Raw genomic sequence first — 27826 nt, 5'->3', positions numbered from 1 at the left:
GCAAATAGAGGACAACCACAAAAAGTACGTATAATAAGCAAAAGAAAAACTGAGGGAATAAAAAGCCCTTACTTTGGTTTCTCTGATTTTCCTAAACTTTGATGCCAAACCAAACAGTATTGCTGGCTTTGCTGCCTTACAATGAAGTGAGACAGACTGAATAGACTGCTTAAACCCATGAAATGCATTGTACAACTATGGTCCCAGCTATAAAAGGTGGCATCTAGAATGTTCCCTGTCCTGCAGGCTGAAAGGTAAGGGGGGACAGGACCTCTCTGATAGTCATCAAGCCCAGTACTTAGCTACTGCCAAACACTGAAGTTACATTTCTGGAGCTAGCAGACAGTCTTGCTTTCCCTCTTCCTGAGGGCAAAACCTTTAGAGAGCACAGTCATTCCTCAAAATCTATTTATCTAAAAATGCTGCATATGCTACTCCCTCAAACAACATCAAAACTCAATCAACTTCACAGGCCATGACCAAGGGAAAAATTTCTATATCACTTTTCTCAGGTTTTGGTACAGAAATAGACTGTTGTAGGAGTATAGTCAAAACACGACTTCAGCAAACTACCTTACACCATAGGAAGAAAATTTTTAATTATTGCTTTAAAGAGGAAAAAACTTTTTTTGGGGTCTTCACTCTCACATCCTGGTTTGATAATTGTTTCCATTAATTGATTTAATTAGCTAGTTAGTCCCCTCATCTTACTTTGAAGCTAATTCAAATTCCCTGGAGAATTCCTTTTTCAAATTAAAATACTAATAGTTAATTATTTATCACCTTTAATTTTCAAACTGTTTTTCCAACATCTTTGTGGAAGATAAACAACTATTTCATACTAAGAACATACCACAACCAGGTCAAGGGACCTATGGCCACTGGTCACCTGGAGCTTAACAAGACATTAAAAACAAACATTTGTCTGGCTGACAAATCTAATGATCTAATGATAACAGAGTAGGAATTTTTGAATTTGCCTGATCTCAGGTTACATCTCATGCTGTCATCCAAACCCTAGGGATAATCATAACCTACTATAACAGCTTTAGATTGAGGTTCAAAATCCAATTTTTCCTTCTTAGAAATATAAACACAAGCAGCCAGTAACTAGATGCACTTCTTAAACAACTATTTTATTTAGAAACTAAGCATTGAGGGTGGTGGGGAACACAACAGGATCTTAAGCAACTGTTTGAGACTTCTTCACAACATCTGGCTGTATCCATATTCTCCATCCATATCCTCAGCTGTCTCAAATTAAATGGACACAGTTGTGCAAGTAAGCCCGCTACTACATACAGGTCTTCAGCAACTCCATGAACACATCCACAACAAATGTATAAAAAGTCTGTTGATCAGTATTCCTAGATTACACATAAGCCATGTGCCCTTCTACATCACAATATTATCAAGCTCTATCAATTTGCTGAATTTCCTCTTAGTTGAATACTATTGTTAATAATTCACGGAAACCTCAGAATGTCATGAACACACACTCAGAAGCCCAAAAAAAACCTTGCCCTAAATCTTCATTCTAACTCTTTCAGTTATTTATCACCTTCTGCTCTGAGTGAAACTACTTTGGGACTCAGTCCTCTGCAGCAATATCTAAGACTCGTTTCACTTCTGCGGCAGCACAATTATTTTTCTAGATTAAGATTTGATCACGGGATTCTAATGCAAAAACAATGGGGAAAAAAGGCATCTCCTTTAGGAGAGTGTCTCTTGAAACATCTCGGGCCCCACCCATGCAATTCTTGATGTCCATGACTAGACCAGTACAGATGCCTGCTTTGACCATATTTTAAATTTAAAGCAGTGAATCTCCAGAGATACTTCACTACCTTACTCCTGGGAGCACATCATAACAAATGAGCGGATAATTTGTCCAACTTTGTCTAGTGTTTGAGCAATAGGTAGACAGGATGAATTTTTTGCCTTTTTTAAGAAAATTCTTCCCAAAGAAAGGGGGGCATAAGGGAATCACACCGTGTTTTATCAGACGTTCTTTCAACAATTAAGAAATACTAAATATTGTCATAAATATTTATACAACATTGTGAATAGGATTTCCCCTCCTCAATTCAGAGGTAGAATGCCTACATTGTTTTCAAAGCAGGCAGCACATTAAAAATTATTTCTTGTCCATTCATCTAGGGCCCCCACATCCACCTTCTCCTGTACATGAACCTTGCATCAAGTCTTTCGCATGCAGCAATTTTAGATACTAGTTCCAAGCACCACAGACAAGTCAAAACATCTTTTAAAGAGGTTGTACCCGAGTGTCCCAATTTGTTGCAAAAGCCTCAGGTAAAACTCGAGATTTCAAGCAATTAAATTACATTTGTAGCAATGTAGACATAACATCTCTTGCAAAAGTTTTCTGAACCACATGAATGTGTTTCCTTTCTTCTCAAGTACGTCCTGTTATGCTAGATATCATGTTAATATTAATGAAACAACAGACTCCCCAAAAAATGGATAAATGTATCAAAGACATAAAGCAGCACATGAGAACAGCACTTGTTTTCTAAGAATGCATGCAAGTATGGCTCTGTTACTCACTTCAATTTTATCTGTTTTTGCATCTCCCCAGTAAAGCTTGTCTTTTTCAAGATCCAGTGCCAAGCCATTAGGCCAACCTAGGGACGTATTCACCAGAACTCGCCTTTCTGAGCCATCCAAATAAGCACATTCTATCTTCGGAGTTTCGCCCCAGTCTGTCCAATACATGTAGCTGTAAAAAAACAGAGGGGAAGCAGTCAATGCATGTAACATGCAAGACAAAAAAGCGTCAAGATCTGTCCTGCTTTTGAAAGAACCTACTAACTTTCTGCTTCCCCAACTGCAGCAAACAAGCCAACTCCAACTGTAATCAGCAATGACAATATAAAGTTTGCGCATTAAATAAATTAAACTATTGAAAATGTGCAGTGGCCCGTTTCTTTCATAGTTATGATAACACTGAAGACGCAGAGAAAAGAAAATTCAACCAAACACACCATGCATAGGTTTATTGAAGAACACTATATTTAGAAGTCACCTTTTATATACACAGTATTAGAGGGATGAAGCAAGGGAAAGCCAGTTATTTCCAGAACATTTGACAAATAATACACACATCATCTCACAATTTGCAGATTTTCAGTTTCAGGAGACTATAAACTGGATCCAAAGACCTATCACAGGGCTATCAATAAACACAAAACTTACCCCATTACAGGATTGAGCACTATTGCTCGAGGTTCATCTAGGTTTTCTGAGATAAGTATCTTTCTTGATGTCCCATTCAACCGGGTCACTTCAATGCGGTCTGTTCCAGTATCAGTCCAGTACAGGTTCCTCGCCACCCAGTCCACAGCAATACCATCTGGATGGTTGATTTCTGTGGTTACCAGAGTCTGTGCTCCAGAGCCATCAAGGTAGGCCCGACGAATTGCCCGGACATCATCATCAGTCCAGTAGATGTAGCCTTCCACAGGATCATAGTCTATGGCAATTGCGTGTCTGATATTGTCTATCTGCAGAATAATGTCAGTGAAATCCGGCATGTCCAGGGAAATCCTCCTCAAGTCAGTCCTTCTAGCGAGCAGCAAGACTTCTTCAGCACCTGGGGAGAAAACCATTCACAGTATCATTTCCTTTACTATTGATGTGAATACTTCAATACAGCACAGCAGGCTGTGAACTGCCACTGTCACTATAAGAAGAGATTTCCTTAAAATAAGGACATCAAAATTTCATTGAAATATAGACTTGTCTGAGCAGGGAGTTATTCCTAATCAGTTCTTCTCAACTACTTGTGCTGGCACTCTTATTTCACAATGACAGCATTTTTCTACTGGCCTCCTAAACTAATATGGAACATAGCAATCTCTATCTAGAATCTAAAAAAAAAAAATAATTTGGTGGGGCTATGTCCAAATATTTCATCACGTTACATAGAATTCCTCAGCTCAGCCAAACCTCCCACCAGCTGTATCAGTGCATTAGACGTGGTTTTCACACAAAAGCCCTACATAATAAATGACAAGGGCTAACAGAATACTTCAGTATTTTCAAATTACATTAATGATTTGCTCCAGATAGCCCCACAAGAAAGCAAGTCGCAACTACAGCAAGTATTTCTCATCTGGCCAAAGCTGATCCAAAACTAATTCTAAGCCAATAGGATTGTTCATCTTTTCTCTCCTCTATTCTTCATCCCCACTGCAAAGTTTTACTGCTTGTGGAAAGGGTGCCAAACAACAACCTGGAGCACATTTCAAAGACAAATGGCATCTTCAGTGTTGTCTTTCTGGCAACTTCTTTTATCAGTACAAAACCAGGACACACAGTAAAACATCCAGTTGCTTAACACATTTTCCCCACATTCACCCATGCATGCTTCAGCACAAAAAGAGCCATATGAGCATGTGCCTTTTTCCTACTCTGTCCCTAAACTGATGCTGTGTAGTTTGAAAACTGACAAGGAGGTTTCATCATGTAGCAACACTCCAAAACCGGAAACCAGAACAAAAGTCACTTGTCGCATTTCAGCCAGACCAGCAAACATCAGCAGGAGGTGGGAACTGGAAGTTACCACCAACAGCCCAGACTGAATGAAAATGGCCAACACGGGACGTATCTTTTGAGCCCACTATGAATAACAGAAATTCAAATCCTCATGAGAATATTCTTCTAGAAATAATTCACAGCTAGGCATGCACATGGAGTTCTGGAGACTCAGAAGTTGAATCTGTTGCACATCACAGCCAAATTCACATTCACTTTGGGAGCTGGACTGTGCTGATATTTGCTTTTGGGTTTGGAAATCAGAGCTTAGTCTCCAAATAATATATCTCAGAAGCTCTGAAAAGAAACAGTGCTCAGGCTCCAAGTGTATAATAAAAGGAAAGGATCTAGAAAAGCAGTGTTATAACATCACCCAAACAAGTTTTCTACACAGCATGGAGGACATAGTTTGATGTGCACTTTGAACTACCTCAAGTCACCGCAGCTCCTGAATGAAGTGGCGATGCCCTTCTCCTTGCCATGGGCTGCTTGTTCTCACTTCTGTATCACCCCTTCTCACATGCAAGCACAGCATGGCTGTGTGTTGCAAACCACGCTAAAGAGCTGATCCAAACAGCAACTCAGCAGAAATAAAGCCATCAGCCTAAGTTAACAACCAGACCAGTCCACTGCAGAGCTCCACAAACACTTGTGCTGGCACGAGGAGGGACTCCAGCAAGAATGCTTCTTCCAGTCAGCATTAGCTGACAAGGTTTGGTAACTACAACATCAGTTGCACCAACAAACTTTGAGGGAATGCTTGGGTAGAAGGAAAGCAACAATAACTCAGAGCTCAAAAACCATGTGGAGAAAAGGGAGGAGGGAAAGCCTGTACATTCTTGACAGCAAAGCAAGAGAGATGTCTACCATCAAATTTGCTTAATACCGATTTTCTAACTTCAAAGGTTGCAAAATAAAAACAGGTTTTCAGGAATAGTGTTTCTTATGCTTGAAACTTCTGCTTGCTTCTCTTGACACAGCAAAACTAGTAACCTGTTGCCCAGGTTGAGAAGGCAACAGCCCCCGGTGACCAGACAACTTAGAAGGCTTCCTTCCTCCATTGCCCCCTTAGGTAAGCACAGCAACAGTTTTTCATTTTTTCAAGTTTCCTTTCTGTTAAGGGAACAACATGCATCAGCAATCCTTAGAAAGCACTGCTAGCAAAAGTATTTATTTTCAAAAGCTTTATGAATCTCCTGGATTTTCGCATCTTTACTAAATAAAAATAATGGGATACCTAAAACAGTATTTGATATTTTACATTACGCTTAAAAATGTTAGTTTAGTTCCTGAACAGTGAGAAAAATCAATCAATCAATCAACTGTTTTCTTAAAAAAGACCATGGTGGTCAGAAGTCCAATATATAGTTTATACCTCCTCTTCTACCATGCTTCTTTGCTAGATGCATATTCCAACAAATCATCTTTGAAAGATTAACTACATATAAAGGCAAACAGCACGAATGAAAGGCGACACTGTCAACTACTTCACTGTAACTACTTCAGAATACATCAAATGCGACACAGTTCCCAGACAGCTATTTTAAAAAGCTATCTGGGAACAAAAGCAGTCCATAGTCTGTGATGCTGTTCTCGCTCTCTACATCAAGGATTACCCCAGGAACAGTAGTCTCGGGGCTATGCTGACATCTCTGGATTAGAAAACAGGTCAAAACCAAGACAATATGGAGAGAATCAACTTCAAGCAGAAAGGGAGGATTTTCAAAATAGTAAAAGGGTTGTATTCAAAACTGATCTATGCAGTATTAAAAATAGTATTTTTATGGAGCCTGTTCAAATAGAAAGGCTTTTAGATCTCTTTTGTTTCATTAACTTATTTGTGTTGACATTTTGTTAGAAGTACTTAACGAGTATCAAGTCCCATGGTGCTACTTGGTTTTTTCTGACTTTACCATCTCCAAAGAACTTACAGTGTCACCAGAGACTGGTTTGTCCAGAGCATGTTAGCTTGACAACAGCAGAAATTAAAAGGAACCCAGGTCATATTATACATGGATCAATATTACTTCCATATTACCTCCAACAGTGCAGACTGTCCACCACCAAACAGTCTCTTTGCAGGAAAAACTTCCAAAAGGTCCTATTTCTTAATACATTTAAACACACAGAAAACATTTGATTTTCTAATGCAAATTGAAATTACACCTTACTAGCCAAAGGGTGGGGGGAATCACTGTTAGAGAGAGCACCTGCAAACCACGACACTGATCTGCAACTGCAGAGGTCAGAGAGCAAGCTACAACAGCATAGCAACTACAGCAGAAACAAATACCTCATGTAACCAAGTTTTATGTCTTGCTTCTATGTTTCTGAAATATTTCACTTGTGGGAGTCAAAATAAAACCTCCCATTTAGTGCAAGTTAAGTAAAAATTCAGGCCTCAAAATTCAACATGGAAAGGCAGATGTATCTGGTCATCCAAGTGCTCTACAAACACAGAAGAGTTTTAAATTATAAATTAATTTTAAATTATTTTAGCCCAACTGTCTCAAAAAGTGAGCAGCACTACAGCTGTTCAGCCACCCACAGCACTCTGAGTTTCATATCCATCTTAACTTCTGAATTACTACTATATTAATATGTCTGCAATCATATCTTAATATTAAAGTATGAGTAGTGTGAAGCAGAGGAGCATCAAATACGTGCCTAGCAACTGATAACACAGCAATTATCAATATTACATGTATTTCTAAGACAACCAACATTACAAGCATCATTGCATGGGAACAGACAGATAAGAATCAAATGCATATGTTTTGCCTCTTCACACAACTGACTGCAGCTTCACCTTGGTTCACTGTGAACAAGGTCAGAGTTGAACGTAAGAGAGGAAGGAACTGGCAGTGTAAGGCCCACATTATGCCTAGAGATGCTGGCTAGACAACAGGCTGAAAGACACTGTTAATATCCCCCCCTAAAATTCACAAGTAATACCAAAACAGTCTTCAGTTCCTCACAGCAGCAATAATCGGACTCAATTTTATCTTATCCAGCTCTGTCATATGTTCACCTGTGAATGTCACACTTTCACTTACACACAAAATAATATTTTGACCAGGAACAGGACAGCCAGACCCCTTGAATCAGCAACTACGTAACGACTACAACCTTCTTCCAAAGGGAACAATCCTGTTTCTGACATATTCAGGTGCTCTGGCTTTTTCTCCAGGCAAACACTAGTGTAGAAATATTCCCAACCTCAGTTCTGTCCCACGGATATACACAGCTAAAAACAAACAGGGAGAAGAAAACTTTTCTCTGCTGACCTAGCAGACCAGAAAAAAAAAAAAAATCTTCACTTCAGTTGACAACCAGGACAGTTTATTGGTAGTTGAACTGGATGCTTCTTGGGAAATTCTTCTAATTTCTAACACACCTCTAACTGAGACTTATGCGAAAAAGAAATAATAAGAGGAATGAGCTACTTGACCGATTTAAAGTTCTGGCTGCTTGGCAATTTCTACTGCAGAGATGCTTAAAATTAAGTCAAATTATTACACAAGATGACCCTTAGCAGACATACATCTACATCCTTGGACATTAAAAAACATGTGAACAGAGAAAATGTTGTCACAGCATATCTCACTGTGTTCCGCTCCCCCGCTTGAAAGTTGGTAAAAGATCACTATCGTGGGTAATTTTTGATAGGTGCAAAAATCCTGGCTTTTATTACAACGCAGTTTAGAATCACAGTGTTGGTTATAAATGTATTTGACTGTTAATAAATGTCTGCTAGAGAAAAAAGAGTTGGCAGCAGGCTCTGAGCACATCACTAAGAGATGAGAACTTGACGTTGGTTCTCTCTCAAAACCTGGACAAACACGCTTGTCCGGGTCATTAGTTTTATCTGTATCATGGAGGTATTTTGATTATTAATGCTGGTAGGAATGTTTTCAAGGCTACAGAAGTGTTATGCTGTGACTTGCCTAGTGTTATCCTAGATACCCTAGAACCTGCCTAATACATTACAGCTAGCTATTTACCGAGTGCTAAAGTGCTACAGCTTTTATTTAATTAAATTCATCTTCAAAAAACTCTCTCACCGCAGTCACTTTTGTAACCACATGATTAAGAGAATCCCAGCAGAATTGCTAACGGTTATAACATGGTCATATATAACACCATACAATGAACAAAAGCCTTTTTTTGGGGGAGACAGGAATATAAGCTATTCCAACATCACAATTGCAGCACCCAAACACTTCAGCAGAAGTTTATGTAAAGTCTTCTATGCAAACCATAGATCAGAAAAACAGAAGGAATTAGGTCCCTCTAAAGTTTCCATTTAGACAGCATTTTAAAAGACCCAAGTTCAAACTGTTGTTTTATTTTTCCAACTGGTTTAAACTTTGAACTGTTTATTTTTCTCTAGCCTTTTTTTATTCAGCAAAAGCTTTCTGCAGACCTTCCACAGAACTTTTCAGTAGGTCTAATATCCATAAAAGCCGATGAACTGTTCTGGTTAACATGCAGAACAATATCTGAATTTAAAAAAACAAACAGAACAGAAAACAAAATAATACTATTCAAGGCAGTTATTCTCACTCCCTGAAGACTATATTCTCTCTTTGCAATCAAGAAAGACTATAGAAACAGGTTAAGAGACTTTTTTTTTTCGCTCGTACATGTGATGCTTTCCTCCCATACCCAGTAATCAATTATTTTTAATATCCATGCTAGGAATAGTGTTTGCTTTGATTTGGTTGGTTTGTGCTCTTGTTATTAAAAATTCATGCTTCAGTGCTGGAAATGGCAACTGTATTCTGTTTGCAAAATTAACTGCAATCAGACCTGACAGCAGCAAAGCAGGCCATCTCACCAGCTTGACAAGAGCGTTTTTTATTCTTCCCTTGGCCCACTTCACATTTGACAGGTGACAAGACATCTATAATACAGTAACAAATGCTCCAATTTATTCACCCAACCTAAACAAATGTAAGCTGCAGTGGCTGCCTCTGCTAATCTATGCCAGAAAACACCATGCTATTCCTTTCCCACATGTCTGTCTGCTAATTAGGCTAGAACAATACTCCATTGTGGGACTCTTCCCCTAGTTTTATGTATGTGCATGTGCATGCATCTGCACATACGGACTCAGTCTATTTACAGGTGACTTTGGAAATCTTTATATTTGTAAGGAAAAAGTCAGATAAACTGCAAAAATGGGAAAGCTCTCAGCTCTTCTCCAAAGAACAAAATAGTACGCACTTTTTGAAAAAAGTGCATTAGAAGTACTTTGACCGCAGGCAACTCTTTTACAACCTGTTTGAGTACAGCTATCTCAGCACTCTTGATAAACTAAAAAGATTTATCAGAAAAGCAAGGGATTTTGCTAGTTGCTGTAATACAGTGAATTACCTGGCAAAGTTTCAGTGTATGGCAAGAAGGGAGAGGGGTGGGGGTGGGCACAGAATATAGGGGTGGGAGAAAACTTCATTAATCTGTATGGAGTGTATGAAAATAGGTAACGTTGCCATGCTGTTTAATAAGCTTGCCAATATTCAAAACAATTACAACATCTTGCACAAGGGTTTAGCATTAGCCGCTCTTCACACCACAGGAAAAATGATGTAATGAAACTCATTATGAGAGGTTTAAATCAACAACACTATGTAAAACCTCATTCCTGCTATTCAACTTCTACAGAAAATAAAAATATTTAAGGAGTTGAAACAAACTTTGGTAATACCTAGAAATAAATGGAAATTCTTTTTTATATATTCTCCTTGGGTACCTTAACAGAGCCAGTTGCAACATGAACAGAACTATGCATCCCAGTTCAGGTCTTTATTTATCTTCCAGTCTGAGAGGAAGAGAGCACTGCTTCATACTCTGTGATGGCAGTGGGCTGGGAAAAGCTGGTGATGTACTCTCCTACTTGACACTGCGGACTGGGGAGAGCATGCAACGCACATCAGGTTTACCAATTTAAAACCAAGAGTTGCGTGCAGTGGGAGTATGCAACCAACAAAATAGAAACAGGAAAGGTTTCTTTGAAAGAATGTTTTGAGTGCCCACATTCAGACAGGATTTGATTTAATTGAAACGTAAGTAGGCATGAGGAAAACTAACACTTGTGACAAAGAAAGGAAATACCAGAGCACTCACGTAACTCATAAATTACATCATATCTGTCTGCTTGTTACAGTGAAAAGCTATTGTCTACTGTTTCTTCCATTATATCAGTAGCAGACTTCTAACACTTACTTTGCCTGAACCAGAAAAAAAACCCCTACAATTCAGTTTTGACACATTCATACAGCCACTAAAAAAACCCCACAAACAGAATATTAATTAAACTATACAGCTGATAAGCTCATTAGCACAAAACAGCTAAGACAAAAGTAATGTTTCTTCCAGTTTGTACATAACCCAGTACTACACTTGCAAGCACAAAACTTTGCAAAGTTACTACTGACAGAGGAGTAGGTAAGGCTTATGAAGACTTACTCAAGACAGCATTAGTATAACAATCATAACTGCATTAGTAGTAACCAGAATCAAAGATCAGCACAATTGTCTGGCTATCGCTGTACCAAGCAAAGAATCTGCCCGTATATACAGGTTTCATCCAAAGACCTCAAAGCACTTGAACAACTAAGTCTTATCCCCCCCACCCTGAGGTCTGTCTATACTATATGTGCTTTAAAGAGAAGAGAAAGTTGGAAATGTTAAGTGGTAAATGTGAATGTTAGCTTACAGATGTCATAGTCCCAGCTTCTACTTTTTATTAACAAAAAAAATGAACATCCCTTTGCACAGAATTCTTAATAACAGTTCATTGCAAGCCATAGGAAAAAGGATGGGCCAAGAAAAAGTCTGTCAGAAATCCCCAACACTAGAAAAAGCGTACAGTCTTTGGATTCTGGTATTTCCTTGCAAAGCATGGTTTTAAAGTTTAAATGCACCTATTCTCTGCTGGAGATACACAACCCCACTGGCTCAGAGTAAGGAATCACTGACTTTAGAAGTGACAGCCATTTTACCACCTAGTTTCTGTTAAACAGAGTTTTGGCAGCGATACCTTCAAATACATACAGATGATGATCAAAAATTCATTACAACCCAACAAGATAGATAATTAATAATTTTTTAAAAAAATACTGAACAGAAATACACTTACAGTAGTTTTTCTGCAATCCCACTTCTGTTGACTTCTAATTGCAGATGTTTCCCACTCACCAAAAGACCTTGAACATATTAGTTTCTCTGCACTGCTGTCCTCCTTTATACAAACAGAAATAAATACTTTACATCCCATGGGCCCTCTCTGAGGCTGATAGCTGTATAATGCTTTGAAGATTAAGCATTATTTATTATGTTCCAAGTATGATGGAGCCACAGAAAATTCAATTCTGAGCTAACGCAATTATCTGTCAAAGGGTAAACATCATGGAAAAAAGTTATAAACAACTGCAAATTAGGGCTTGCAAATCTAGGGAGTGTCTCAACCTCACTGTTGCTACATTGATGCAGTAAAACAGAGCTTGGCCACCCAATGTTTGAAGAGGCAGTCAAGCTACAGCAGCTTAACAAGTTATCACTGGGTCTTGGTAACTTTCCATGTGTATGTACCTAGCGCATCGTGAACGCAAGATAACAAAGTTTACACATAAACCTTTTCAGTGCAGACCCAGGGTGTGGTTCTCCCTCAGCATAAAACCAGAATCAAACCAGAGACTCAATAGTGCTGAAAAGGGAGAGTGTCACTTTGTCCTTTATACAAACAGCCCCCCACCCCCACCAATGAGCTAGTTACCATCTCTAACCAGACAGTGTTTCAGAGTTCTGGAAAGTAGTCATCAATCTGAAACATGCACCAAAGCCCGAAAAGAGAGTTTCACTCACTAGCCCAGCAAAACCACTGACAACAGAGCTAGAAGATGATATGGCAGACCTTCCAGAATGCTCCTCACTCCCTCCAGGTTTCTTCCTTACAGCATGTTTCTGATGGCTTTTATCCAGTGAAATTATAAACAAGGCCATTTCCATATGAGGCTATTTCATTTTGTCGCTACCCAAAGTACTCCTCATTTAGGAGGATAAAAGTTGCTATGAATAGAAAGTAATGTAATCTTTTCATACAGATCAAATAAAATCATAAACATGACTTACTGAGAAAAGCAAGGGGAAAACAGACTCAAACAAGATCTACACATGAATGAAAGAAAAAAAAAACTCATGAAATTTTTATGAAATGGAGTAGAAATAGAAGAGGTAGCCTCTGGATTTCCTAGACTGTCAGGTACCCATTGCTGGACAGTTTTTACAACCCCTTCTGATGTACTGCAAAGGTATCTCAGTGAAATACAGTTCCACATACTACTATTTCTTAGTGAGTAAATAACACCCTAGCCCACTGTTTTCATGCTAAAGAATCAATAGGATGTGTTTGGAGTAAGTAGTATAACATGGGTCCAGATGCAGCGAGTGAAATGCTATTTCCTCATTCAACCCACTGCATCTCATTTACATAGCCTGGAATCTGGGTAATTCTCCACCTTGCAGGAACCACCGTAGACTACTTGTACATTTGATCTATTATCCAAACTTTCCCTCTCATCTGGTGCAAAACACCCACAGGCCCTTTCAGTAGATCATCTGCTGGCTGGAGGGAAGACACCGCTATGATTAGGGAACTAATGTGGCTGCAGGCATTCAGGGAGATGCCAATTACACAAATCCCTCCTTCAGAGAAGGATCACAGTAATCTTTAAGAAGCCCCATCTCAGCCTAACAAAGAAAAAACATCAGATTGACAACTCCTTGATAAGCAAAGGAAGCACGATACACCTTTGGAAGTGCAGTAGGGAGAGGAGGAATGAGGAAAAAAGTCCTCCAGAACTTCTGGATAACATCTCCCTATTGTAGTCAGACACTAGGCACACGACAGGAGACACCCATGAAGTCAAATCATCTTGCAACCAAAAGATTGTGGTTTTCCACAGTCGCATTTCAATCACAGAGTGGGCAAGGAGAGACAGGCACGCAGGCAGCTGTCAAGGTTCTAGGAAATAAGGGAAAATAGTTTTCCTTTTGTTTATTCTCCGCATGACAAACAGATTAGGACATGAGTGCTCCTTCCCAATACAGCCCCAAATCAATGCTAGAATATAATCAGAGTTTATCTACTGATATGCAAGATTTCTCTTCCAGAATCTTCCAAGTGCGATAAGACTCCTGACAGCTATTTTAGGTTATTCACACAATGCCAGCAGAAGCTTTCTCAGGTACTTGAAAGAGCTGATTTACAGCAATTATCCCAAATAACAAATGTCTCCCTTACCTTTCCCTTTCTCAAAGAGGCTGTTCATCTCTAATTAGCAGCTGATCTACTTAACCAGAAAGTCTGGATTAGTCCATACTGTTTCTCTTTATTAATCAGGAAGATGTGTTAGCAAAGGGACCTTCTCTGGTGGTTAAATCGCATGAGAAGAAACACTTTACAATGGAGATATTTGTCTGCCTGCTTGTCTTGCTTGGAGGCTTAGTTGCTCAAATAAGCTGATTGCTCAGCCAAGGAACTGCAGACACAAAACTTTTAAAATGTATGATGTGCACCAAGAAACACACAGGAGATGAGAAGGAAGTGCCTTAACATTTCTTCCTTCAGTAATCTTCTATCTCCTGCATAAAAAACAGTACGAGCCCTGTAATATTAGCCAGCAGGTTCCAAAAACACTGTTTTCTGTTTTGCACTGTGAAGAATAGCAAGGAGAAATAAGACACTGGGAATATTACCCAACCCTGATCAACTGCCTCTACAACAGGATCAAGGATAAATAAGGGAAACTGACTCTTCAAATGCCTGAAGCTAGTACCGCCGCCTTCATTATGAAAAAAAATTTTTTCCCCTGGTTTTCACTTGAGAAAACAGAATTTCCTAGTTTATTTGAGAAACTACAGCTGTCATACCTTCCTGGCAGAAACCCTACAGCTCCTACCACCATATGAGATTGACTCAACAGCAAAAGGTCTCCCACTTTCAAGCAAGTAACAGTTGCCTTCAACTGGAGAATGCATCTCTGGTGAGTTGAGGTCAACATGCCATATGTCTCAAATGATCACTTACATTCTGACATACCAGGGACAAGATTACTGCAAAAGCAGCTGGCTAGTTAAACGTCTAGACTGAGATATCTTACAGGAACCAGATTTCTAGAACGTACCCATCATCCATTTGGGGGGGCAGGGGGGAGCAGAAGAGGGAAGAAACTCTCCTTGTTACTGCTTTAAAATAACCAACCTCCTGCCACTGATTAACTAAAAGAAGGTTCTGAAAATGTGTAACTTTTTTAGTTTGATTCATATTATGTTTAAAGCTAAAGATACAGCAGCGGCTCTTATGCTGGCTTTAAGGAATGCTCACACTGATGTACAATAAGATTTTAATTTCCACATCTCAAGTAGCATAAACCCTCTCTTCTGTAAGGGTGGATTTGCTGGGGTAAAGAAACCGCCAATGTAATTGAGAATTCAGGTACCTGTTTCAATGTCAAACCTGCCAGCTACGTCAGCAGGCCATTCACAGGTAACCTGTGACATACAAACACTAAAAGTTCCTGCACTTGAGCATTTATAGCACATACTAAGTGTATACATATATATGTTTTTTAAAACATTCATACCCTAACTTGTAAGCCAATTTACCCCAAGACAATAAAGCTGATCCTCCTTCATTCCTGACCACGTAAGGAATTTAAAATATAAAATAACAACAACAAACACTTTAGGGTTATTAAAGGGCATCAAAAAATATCCAGAGGATCTCGAATGCAATCCCTGGTCCCAGGAAACTTACAGGAGCTTTCCTGTGATCTCACTAGGGCCAGGTTTTCACTACCATCATGAAATGGACAAATTGCATTTCAGTGTACTTTACTCAACTTATCAACTCACCTTGAGATTACCTCTAGCTTAAGAATGAGAAATTTAAACTTGAAAGGGTCTTTTAAAAATCTAATGTTTATGTGTAAATATAAATAAAAGCACTCGAGAAGAGGAAGCTAGAAAGAACCAAAAGTCATAGAAGAAAAAAGATGTGTTAACAACCAAAATAGCATCATCTATCCATGCTGGGGATCAAGCAGGCACTTGCCATTGTACCAGAGGATTTTCTATATCTGTATTCAGCTGCAGTATCTAATAGGTACTGCTCTTTAGACAGATGCAAATACCCAAATTTCCTTTATTTCTGCTCTATACTTTCCCCTCTGTCAAACCTTAAAGCAAGTCACTAGTAGGAGTAAATGTAATCTCGGACATTTATGCTTAACATATTAACCAGCTGAATTTTTTTACACAGCCTTTAGGAAAAGACTTCTGATAGAAGTAATCTATTATCGAGCATTGTAAGTATAGCATCAAGCTCACAAAGCTCTCCACAGTACATGGGCATTTACTTTTTCCTAGTTCAGTAATAATACCAAGGTAAGCAGAAGCTAAGGTACCATTACTATATTGTTGCTTTTGCAGCCAAATTCCTGTCTCCAGTTATTGCAGAAAATCATTTACGTTTTTCTTGCCCTTGCTGGAGACATTTGTGCTCAGTCTACTTAGAATCATAGAATATCTCGAGTTGGAAGGGACCCATAAGGATCATCGAATCCAACTCCCTGTTCCCTGCAGGACTACCTAAAACTAAACCATATGACTAAGAGCATCGTCCACATGCTCCTTGACCTAGATCTATACTGAGCAATGCTCAGCATATTAAAGCAACATACTTTAGTTGGCACTGCCGCTAGTTCCAGGCATCGTTCCTTTGTGCAAGCTTCAAAATACCAAGAGCATTTCTCTGAGAGTATGGCAAACTTGGACGTCACGGACAGAGAAGGGATATGTCATATAGATGGACATCAAGCTCTTACTGGTGTTAAAGATCAGAGCCTGGATTTAGCGCTAGAAGATAGGAATAGTCTAGCTATGATGAAAGATTGCTGATGCGGTTGGCCACTAAATGCTTCCCCCTGCCAAATACTTGCTTAAGTTGCACTTGATGTCACATTTGTCATCTATTGTTTGCATGGCATGCAAATAGACCTATACCTCAAACACCCATATGCCTTCTTACCAAGAGGTCTCTCATCTTGCTTTCAAGTACAAGAAAGGGAACAGACTCATCACCTTTCCCAACACAAATGGGAAGAAAATAAATCAGTGTAAAATTAAATCTCCAAGAGATCTCAGTTTAAAAAATGCCTACATAAATGAACAGAAAGGTCTGGGGGTTTTTTGTGGAAGCAAGCACAAAAAGATTCCTCTTAATGGAGACTTAAATTTGATTAGAGAGGAATTTAGATACAACAAATGTTTATAACACTCAGGAACGTTTGATTTATTAAAAGTACATCTGCCACAGGTTGCACAGGAAGCAGAGAAATCACCCAGCACAGAATGAGCAGATAAAATATCATCAGGGAACTTCCATCATATTAGAGAGTAAAATACATCATGCAAATTAAAAGGAAGACTTTACAGAAATGAACAGCTTCCCCTCCAAACTCAAGCGAAGAAAGAAAACAGAGCTAATGTTTGCACAATTGTTGTGGGTTAACCCCAGTGGGCAGCTCAGCCCCACCCAGCCACCCACTTGCTCCCCGCAGTGGAATGGGGGAGAGAATGGGAAGGGTGAAAGTGAGAAAACTCATGGATTGAGATAAAGACAGTTTAACAAGTAAAGCAAAAGCCACGGACGCAAGCAAAGCAACACAAGGAATTCATTCACTACTTCCCATCAGCAGGCAGGTGTTCAGCCTATTCCAGGAAAGCAGGGCTCCATCACGCCTAACAGTGACTTGGGAAGTCAAACGCTGTAATTCCAAATGTCCCCCCTTCCTCCTTCTTTACCCCAGCTTTTATTGCTGAGCACGACGCTGTATCGTATGGAATATCCCTTTGGTCAGTTGGGGTCAGCTGTCCCAGATGTGTCCCCTGCCGACTTCTTGTGTACCCCCAGCCTACTCGCTAGCAGGGTGAGAAACAGAGAAGCCTTGACACTGTGCAAGCACTGTTCAGCACTAGCTAAAACATCCCTGTGTTAGCAACACTGTTTTGATCACAAATCCAAAACATAGCACCATATGAGCTGCTATGAAGAAAATTACCACCATCCCAGCCAAAACCAGTACAGCAATTTTAGTAAAATGGATCAAAAACCAATGATGTCCACCCCAAGTGAAATTGCTGCAATGAAGTTGCATAACAAGTAGAGTAAAATTCTGTAGCTTTTACTGAAATATTTTATCCATATACTGCAGCAAAGCATTACACATTTAATGAGAAACAAAAATAAAACTGGAAAATAGTTTTTTAAACCTTGGGGTACGCAGCTTCCAGAAGCTGCATGGATCTGGACTATTTCTGACATTGTGTAGCTCTGACTGCCTTTGCTGAAGTTAAAAAATATACAAGAAAAAAGAACATTAGCTGAAGTCCTAGTTTATCCTACTTACTACAGCTCCATAGCCATAGAGCCAAGCCAGTAAAAACTTGGGAGGGCGAGGTGGGGAGTATTTCAGCTTTCACTCAAAACGTTTTGTGGCATCAGCCATGGATGACAGGTTTTAAAATTCTGTCAAATTAATTTTAGTTCCTATACAATTGACTGACTTGGTACCATGATATCCGAAAATGATGTCCAATGAGAGTAAGATCCTTTGGGAATGCAACACTAACAGGCAGAGGGAATTTAGGAAGTCAGAGTAACACTTACAGGGAAATATATCCACTTCTGAGAAAAAAGGTGAGGCTTTTGACGTTCTTTTAGAAGGTCTGCAGCGATAGCTGGATGCCAGCAACACTGAATACAGCAGAAAGAAATTATGTATTTTCCAGAAACATAAGAGAAACAGGCTGCTGAACGCTGTTTACAGAAACCAGCTCAATCTTGGAAGGATGCATACAGATAACTGTTGTATGAGAGACTGGGATCAGGGTTTAATCACAATTAGCTGACAAGATACACAACAAACCTCTAGACTTGCCTGAATGCGATTAAACTGAACCACATGGTCAAGTCAAAGAGGGAAGGAAAAAGCAGGGAGAGTCATCCAACATTTTGAGACTGCACCTCTGCCTAGCAGAGCAAAGCAAACCTGCTCCATGAAAGCAGAACAGGATGGAAAGATCCTGGCTCCATTTTGCCTGGAAATATTCACATGAAGTGGTGCAAATTATACCAAAGGCGCACCAGAGCTGTAGTAAGAAATCGATAAATTCATGTCGTTCACTGTGCACCAAGGAAAGCAAGAATGAGAAACATGAGAAAGGTGACGCTGCTCAAAGGAGATGACATGTAGCTATCACCTGAAGACTCCGCCCTGCAAGGTAAGAAAGGTTAAAATGGTTTACTGTTGCAGATATGACACTAGCTATTAATACATTTGTCTCTCACGCCACTTCAAACTACTACGAGCCCAACAACAGAACTCACTAAATTCTAGGAAGTGAACCTAAGGACAGGAGAAGGAACAGCATCCTGAAAGGAGCCCTCAGACAAACAAAAGACTCATGGATCAAAATAATTCTGTTCATAAAAAAAGATAAATGTGAACCTTAAACAAAGAAAGAAAGAAAAACCTCAGGATAGCCCTAAGTCAGCAAAATGACTGAAAGAAGGTCCCAAGCTTTTAAAATTTCCACACTTATGCTCTGTTTTCTAAACTGGCCTATTTGCTTCTCCGTTGCTGATCAAACCAAACTTTGCTTCCCTGAAAATATGCATAGAACACACATAATTTTTACTTTGGTCTTAAGACTGATTATTTGCATCAGAAAGCATCTAAAGCAAGAAACTGAAGATTAACTAAAGCAGGCTTACAATTTTATGACTTCATGAACAAGGAGCTAATTGGGTAGAATTACATATCCCTTTTAAATGACTGCAACCAAACCTTGGTTCCTTTCTCAAACATTCATGCCATTGCTCAAGCAGGCTTAGAAAAGACTTTCAAACAAAAAAAAGCGAATTTAAAAAAAAAAAACCCACAAATCAAGAAAGCCACCTGGTCTAAGAACTGAAGCTCTGTTTTGAAACATGAAATTTCAGAGGTCAGTCATTCCTGGAAGTTATGAGGTACTAAGAGTTACTACTGACTAGGCCACCCTCCACAGGCACCTCAGACTAGAGCCATTGGGCTCTGATAGGCATTACAAACTGTGACTTCATTATCTTCTACACAGGCAAGACTGGGTTCAGATACCTATCTAAAATTGTGTATTTGGACACATCCACAAAGACAGTAGTGGTGCAACACAACTTCTTAAGTAATTCCAAAGATCATAGCTTGAATGTTCACTTTTGCTAAGATTACATGGTCAGGTGCAGCTGATTTACTTTCCAAACTTATGACCCCTCTGCTTGTTGACAGGGGAACTTCAAGCAAGTCCAGAGCATTTTCACAGCCAACAGAGGAAAACAGACTTAATATCACACATCTGGAGGGAACCAACACAAAACATCTAGCTGCACAAAACAAGTACACATTCCCAGAGAGGAACTTACACTTGATGCCAGTTGCAATCTATCCATATATTTAATATCCGTTATTAGCGATGGATATCTACTGTTGAGCTAATTTTTTTTATTTATTCAGAGCAACTCTTTAGAACCAAAGAGAAAGCAAGAATGAATCAACACCGAAAGCCAAAACTACAGAATAATGAACTATTCTTTTAACACAGACACAATACTTATGACTTCAGCATATCAATAGTTACATGTTTAGAAAAAGTGTAAAAATCCAGAGTTTCGGAGTTTCAATGCATACAGACATAACCCACAGCAAAGCAAACAGTGGCACAGCCTGTCCTCGAATTCATGTTTTCTTAATTACCTAGGCCCATTACCATTGAATACTCTTTGTAAAGAGCTACAGAGCTCTCATACCTGAACATTACCAATATATGTATTCTTCAATAGTCAAGAGAGCTGAAATTGCCTAAGAGCCTCAGGGCTTTTCTGCACAAGAATACTTTCTGACAGAGATATACAGTAACATCATATAGTTACATTTGCACCAGTAAACTCCCCATGTGGACACAGATTTTGAGAACAGAATGCTTTTTCCTCTTGCAGACAAATCCCCAGTAGCATTTGTGTAATTAACTTAAAAGCCTAACGTCAGAGAAGCTGATATGCCCAAGTGACTTTGTACTTTTGCCCAAGCCAATAGGGAACAAAAAGGAGAGGTGGTCAACACTTGCATCCGTAGTTCCTGATACAACTTTACTACAAAGGGCTTGTGCAGAGAACAAAAAGTCAGTTCCTTGCAACCAAGGAGTTAATTAATAAGAGGGGAAAGAGAAGCATATGGATGTTGGCATAAGGCAGACAGGACAACAAAAGATGTGGAGCTTGGGAAAGAAATAATCCATAAAACTGAACCAAAAGGCCACATTCTTATGCAAAACCAGATTTCCTGTTCCCATCCCACTTTTTTGCCCTCCTTTGACAGAACACCCTTGACAGATTGTCTGGCCTGACAATCGAAAGGTGAAAGCACAGTATAAGCAGTCACTCCTGCTTGTGCTATCCGCCAAAATGCCAAAAGCAGGCTGACCTTCATTCCCACTGCCAGAAACATGAGGTCAATATGAACATCTAAAAAGGTTGTCCTGAGCATTCAGCAATGTTTTTTTAAACGCTGTGAAAGGGAAACTTTCCAAAGCTGGAAGGAGGAAAGAGAAAGGTCTTTTAGCAGCTGCAAGAACTACCTTATACGCCTTTCAGTTGCAGCAGGATGAGCTAATAAAGCTGGCCCTTAAACCCTGGAGGTTCAGTGTTTAAGTTCTGCTTCAAGTACACAAATGAAAGGAATCTATTATGCTTGCGTTAGTACTCAGAGGAATCAAGCCACATCAGAAAATGACTACACTCTTTGACTAGACTCGTTGAAAACGCATCGGAGACAGGCAGCAGAGTGTCTTTTAGTCTGCTGGCAGAACATTCTCCAAAACCTTGCCTCCTAGTGTCCAACCGCTGTAGCTGTTAATTGACTGCTTTTGTAAGATGCATTTTTAAAAGAGGCTTCCTGACAAATGGTAAAACCAAGCTTTCAAAGTATACCACTAGACTCATTCAACTTACGGATATGAAATAGGCACCTAGTTATATTTTTCAATTAAAGCATATACTCTAGCTATTATTCTCTAAACAGCTTTCTACTGGTAATACACAAGCCTCTCCTTCTACTTCTCAGTGACATGGAACAGCCACCGAGAACATTATTTTCTCTAGCTCAATTATCTCAAACAGCAAACTTTATAAGCCTCTTCACACAAAGCCTTGCCTCACTTTTTAAAATTAAATATAAAGCCCAAAAACCACAAACTAGACCCAGGAAGAAAAAATTCCCAGTGCAATTTTCTCATAAATCCTTCCCACAGAGCAGCCCAAAGGGAAACAGAGGGATGATTAAACTTCAGAATCAGAAAAATGGTATTTTTAGTTTAAATCTTAATTTTGAATTTTTCTGTGCAGATTATTTCATTATAAAAGTAACTGAAGTGGGGCAACTCACTGGGTTATCTCTAAAATAGTAGATGGGCACATGGACATGGCCTTGAACAAATTTTTGGCACATCTGTGTGTAGAACATGTCCCAAGCGTATTGCGAACTGAGATGCAACCGGAAGGCAACAACTTGGCCACCACATCATTGACCACTACTGGACAATGAATGGGAGGGAGCAGAAGTCTGTCTATGGTCCATTGTCCAAACAGAAAGATGTGCTACAATAGCTTACTTCTAATAAAATTCTTCTGCAATGGGCTCCACAAACTATTTCATTCCTACAGAGAACTGGCAACACAAAATACAGTCAAAAGACACAAAATACAGTCAAAATTCTCTGATTTCTGATGCAAGGGATTACTTTAGTTCATAAAAATCATCGTTGTTGGTAGCTTGGCAGGTGATTTGGGTGCAAAATTTCTGCCATCTTCATCAGGACAAGAGTGATATTTCAGTGTGTCAGGCAGTTCCTCTCAACTCACTTCTTCAAGGCTCAACTTTTAAGCGGCAAACCCAAGCCAAGTCAACACTGTCACTACAGAAAAGCCATGCTCCTACCTGATTTGCATGTCCTGCCATCGTCTTCTAGCTGCACACCAGTGGGACAGGCACAGCTGTAGAAGGGGTCTCTTGGAGACAGCAGGCACAGATGGGAGCAACCACCGTTGTTTTCTTCACATGGAGTGTGAACTTCAAGAAACCAAACAGATTTATTTTCATTTTTATAGAACCCCTAATGCTCTCTTTTCTCCATGATGAAGAAATTATAGATCCCAAAGGACTGCTGCAAGCTTTAGTGCTAAAAGACAAAGGAACCACAAAATAAAGTGGTGGGGGAATAAATTCCCCCCTCCCCAGCATCTTACTTCTAGGGGCACCTAAACTGAGATGCATGCAAAAGCTCATTTTGAAAGAGCTGACAGCTCAGCACATTCTCACTATACAGTTCTGTCAATGTTTCTAAAGCTGAACACAGCTAAGAGCTTTGGACATCAGTTACTTTGTGCATGCCGGGTCTGCTAAGCATCATGAAAATGGAAAACAAGGCTTGGAGGATGGTGATGGTGGGGGGGTTACCAGTTCTATGAAAGGAAGGAAAACACAACAATTTGTACAATTCCTCCATTACAGTAGTGTTGCACGTTGGAAATATCTTTTCCTACTGCAAAGCTTTCACAGCAAGACATATCCCTGAATCACCAGGAAATCCAGAGGAGCAACATGTACAGTCAGCAATTTTGAAAACATAAAAAAACCCCAAACGGGGGTGGGGGGGGTGGGAACAGGGGACAACACACGACACACACGACAATGACAGGACAGGGACGGACACACGACAACTGCATGCACCTATCTCAATTTACATGGGAAAAAATATGGCAGCAAGAGATGAAACTGTAACCATAAATAATTACGGAGAATACTGCCAGCTATTAAAAAAACCCCAAACAAACATATTGCAAGCTGTGCAAGATCTCCCCAAAATCAATCATAGCTTGAATAAGCATCTGAACTGCTTTAATATAAAACCACAAAATTTCCAGCTAATTTGGCTTGTGTTACTTCCACTGACAGTCACAAAGAGGAAAAAAAGGGCGAGGAAGGAATCCAAGCCTGATCTTAATGAAGTCAATGGCATCTGACCTATTTCCAGCATATGCTATTTCCCTATGCGCCATATTTTCTTTGTGACTGACCCAGAAATACTATGACCTAAGGCTGGGACATTCCCTGAGCTAAAAGCAATGACAAGAATTCAGCATAGACGAACTCTTATCTGGAGCTGTGAGATAAACCAGGGTGCTGTGCATACCCGACAACCTCAATGAAAATTTGCACATGTTCCATCACCAAGATGATCTCCAAACTCCTTTTGCTTACTTTCAAGCCTGTTTACTGACATCCTATAAACTTTACTGGAATAATAAACTTTATCTTTAGGGAAGCAGACTTTACCGTTGGCATAAATAAAGAAGCCAATCCAAATGGCAAGAGTATCTCCCCTAGGCAAGAGATGATTCTTCCCATAGCTACTCAATTATATACATTTCTACACCATTGCTTTTAAGTCCCATTCTCACAATCCTAAAAAAAACCTAGACCAACCGCCACATGGAATCACATGCATATACAAAATATATACAGCCTCATTAAATTCTCAATTCTCTACACCTGCCTTCTTTTGAAGTAGCATCACACATAAAGAAAAAATAGAGGCATGTATATGTTTCATATAAAAGCTCAGAACTAAATCCCTTCCATACCAAAACATTCATAAACTATTTGTTCCATATTGAAGACACACATGATCAAGTCTGGACTGCAAAAACTGGACTTATAAGTACAACATGAACATTACATATTTTGTGGTAATTCTACTTATTAAAAAAAAAGTAATGATAACCATTTTTTTCAGTTGTCTTTAAAATAACAGTGTTTAAAAGATGCCAGGTGAGTCTATCATTCTCGTTCAGATATTCCAAATCAAAAGGTGTCACTGGATTTTGGATTTTGTTACCAACTGAGTGAGCTCATACCAATTCAGGCTGGAATTTCGGGTACTTATACCTTTAGCAACCAATCTCCTGACAAGTGTTCAAAACCTTACAACTTCACACTAACAATTTTTATGATTAACATTTTTCCTGATAGATAAGTAACAGTCATGCAAAAAGTTTCAGGGAAAAGTAAAACATACAGTATGGCTGCCGGTCTGGACTTAAGACCTGGATGTCCATCGGCGAATATAGGGCAGACAATATTTCTCTCCTTTTCTCTCCCGTCCTTTTGTTACAGGCATGAATGGAGCGCGTTTGCCAGTCCGTCCAATACAAAGTGTCCCCAGACAATGTCAATGCAAAGGGATGAGTAAGACTACCTTCAACAACCTTTTGCCTAGATGAAAGAAAGAGCAAGGATTAAAAATGCATTGCTTCCACTTGTTACCACGCAGAAAAAAATCTGGCTTTTTAAAAACTCATATAGGAATCGTCATCTTTTAACAAATTCACTGGACCAAGAGATTCACCTGGTGATAAAAGTGATAATCAGACTGAAAAATGTAAAACAAGACTTTGCCCCTTCATAGCAATAAGGACACAAATATACTGGGTTTCACAGCAACATGGTATCTGATTCAGCTCCACACTGACCTCTGAAAGGCCACATCAAAGTTCCTTAACAGGGCTGTGCAAATACCCAAACACAGCTTTTTGGAGGAAACACAGGTCTGAAGAGTGCTCCTCCAATTAAAGCATTACTTTTTTTGTCCCCCTATGCAATACATGACATCTTCGCCCAGGACTTCAGTTGCACTCAGTCCTTTCTTGTAGCAGGAAAAGGAAGAAACGACGCGAGAGTCTCTTTAAATTACCCCTCTTAACTTGGTCAGCAGCAGAAACAAATATTTTTCAGATTATCTTCTTAAATGTAGAGCAAGGGGCAGTTATGTTTTTTCTAAGATTAAGTATTTATAATTAATATAAATCAGAAACATTTCAGATGTTTTTCAATGACCTCATTCAGCCACACCTCTTCTGGGGATGCATATATTTTCACATCGGTTATTAGCTGAACTGAAAGCCAGAAAACATATGATACTTCCAACATGTTTTCTAAACTCCCAGGATCCCCAAATTTATACATATTGCAATAAATTTGTATAATTTAGATTCAGTAGTTTTGGAGACATTTACTAAGTCAGTGAAAACATACTTGACAATTCCTCAGTCAAAACACTATGAACTCATTTTTCACAAAATTCATGCATTTTATGTATGCACAAACACAAAGGCACCTTCGAAACCAGTGTTCTGACACAGCAAACCAGTATTCATCATACAACTTTGAGAAAGCTGAAGTCTCAGCATCATCCTGAAGGAAAGCAAGGAACATACTTTTCTTATACCCATATTCAGATCTGCATTTAAATTGTTTCCATTGAACAGATTAAAGAAAAAAACAAAAAACAGCTAACATTTGGCAGGGAAAGGATTCTGTTTCGTTTTGAGCAGCATAGGTACCATTTGCATTTTCCAGGGTGAGGGGGAATATAAAAAGTACCCCCAAAATTCTTCGTATGTATTCAGACACAGACAAGTTTAAACCAGACTGACACATGCAAACAATTATTTGGATATACATGTACAAAGCAGGTAATGCTGAAAAAAGAAAAAAAAATTATTATTCTTTCTGTTTTAGAGATAAAATTGAAACTGCTCTAAAATTTCTGTCCTTCAAATTATCACTACTTCTCTCACCATAAAACATGACAGAATAAATAGAAACACTGATTTCATTTTCTCTTTCCACTCTCACCTTTGCTGTTGCTTCTTTACTAGTAACAGCAGTGGCTGTATTCTAGTACTGTAGCAGCTGTTTTCCACTATATATTGCCCCTATTTCCATCATTCTTAGATATCAAGTCTCCCCTTCTCCTGTAATTACATCCCCTGAAACAGTTCCAGCTGATGTGCTTGCAAACTGAAGCTTGCTAAGATGTAATAGGCAGATTGCTCCAGTAACATTAATCCACCACACAGAATGGAAATTCTTTTTTATTTGAATTCTGAAGTGATTCTGGGAGGGGAGGGGTAGAAGCATTTGAAACACCGTAAGATTTCTTTATTGACAAGTCTGGATGAAACTTATTTTGCTCTGTGTTTAAGGAACAGAAGCAACCTCCAAAGTATCATCTAGTTGGAACCATTATTGAAGTCTACCTTGATACCAGAACCTAAGAATCCCAACTTCACAGACTTCTGTTTCAACATTGATCAGCGGAAGGGAAAAAAGAATAAATAAAATTTTCATTTTAAAAGAGTTAAAATTAAGATCAATATTCATGGAATTTTATTAATATGCATAACATTTTAAGAAGGAAGTTTTATCATATGGTAACAGTATAAAATATACACAGCTAAATGACATCAAGCTATTACATTGGACAATGCCTGAAGTCCACAGTTAGACACAAGGAATTTCCAGAATGCATCCTGCATAGGAATATCCTGACCTCAAGTGTGCATTTACACCCTCCAGCAGTTGAGTAAAATATGTAAGAAGTGTACAGCCAATTTTTTTTTTAATGCAAAATACATTAATTTTTCCTAAAGTGCTGTTTCATTTATGGTTCAATAGAAAACTGCTTGGGAGGTTGTAACAGGTTAGTGCATGTCCACCAAGTAATTTGGACAGAGTGGTGGAATTAGTGTATTCAAAGGCTTGCTCCCTTTCAGGTGGCCTTTCTCTACCTTAAAACGAGCAAAATAAATTTTACTTACCAATTACAACTTTAAGTTTTTACACATACATGCAAGTAAAGTTTATACAATTTGTATGTGCGTGATAACTGCAGAATCATCCTGGAAACCTTACCCTTTGCCACTTGCCCCCAAATCAGAGAAATATATTCATGTTGTATTGTATGAAAATCTCTCTTAGATTTTGAATTTTGAGAGAGCATTTTGTTTCTGTCTGTGAACCTGCACCTAGCTTTTGAGCTACCACTCCCTTCCATAAAGGCCTTTTCCCTTGTCTATACTTCTGACTGTCAGTCAGTACTTGTTGCTTACTACAATGCCACCAGCTCTTACATAGTGCTCTCAAATGGAACTTAAGAGCATTTTATAAAGGATGTCAATATTGTTATTCCTCTTTTATGAGTGTGAAAATCAGGCACAGAATGCACCGCAGTAAAAAAATTGAAAAACACCATGGAAAAAGCAGTGGGT

At 39.1% G+C, this 27826-nt stretch overlaps 1 protein-coding gene across 1 annotated transcript in view; it reads right to left on the bottom strand.

Annotated features, from left to right (window-relative positions):
• LRP5 (LDL receptor related protein 5) overlaps positions 1-27826 on the bottom strand; it is a 165049-nt gene that overhangs the window by 83451 nt on the left and 53772 nt on the right. Inside the window, exons 4-7 of the mRNA XM_050898048.1 lie at positions 24793-24989; positions 22653-22784; positions 3217-3613; positions 2569-2740 (exon numbers count right to left, since the gene is read on the bottom strand). Of these exons, the coding sequence (XP_050754005.1) occupies positions 2569-2740; positions 3217-3613; positions 22653-22784; positions 24793-24989 (898 nt within the window). The remainder of the gene's footprint in view (positions 1-2568; positions 2741-3216; positions 3614-22652; positions 22785-24792; positions 24990-27826) is intronic.

This window comes from Gymnogyps californianus, chromosome 5, assembly GCF_018139145.2.
Source record: "Gymnogyps californianus isolate 813 chromosome 5, ASM1813914v2, whole genome shotgun sequence".
NCBI lineage: Eukaryota > Metazoa > Chordata > Aves > Accipitriformes > Cathartidae > Gymnogyps > Gymnogyps californianus.
Note: the sequence above shows the minus strand (reverse complement) of the source record. Positions and strands in the feature narration are given on the sequence as shown.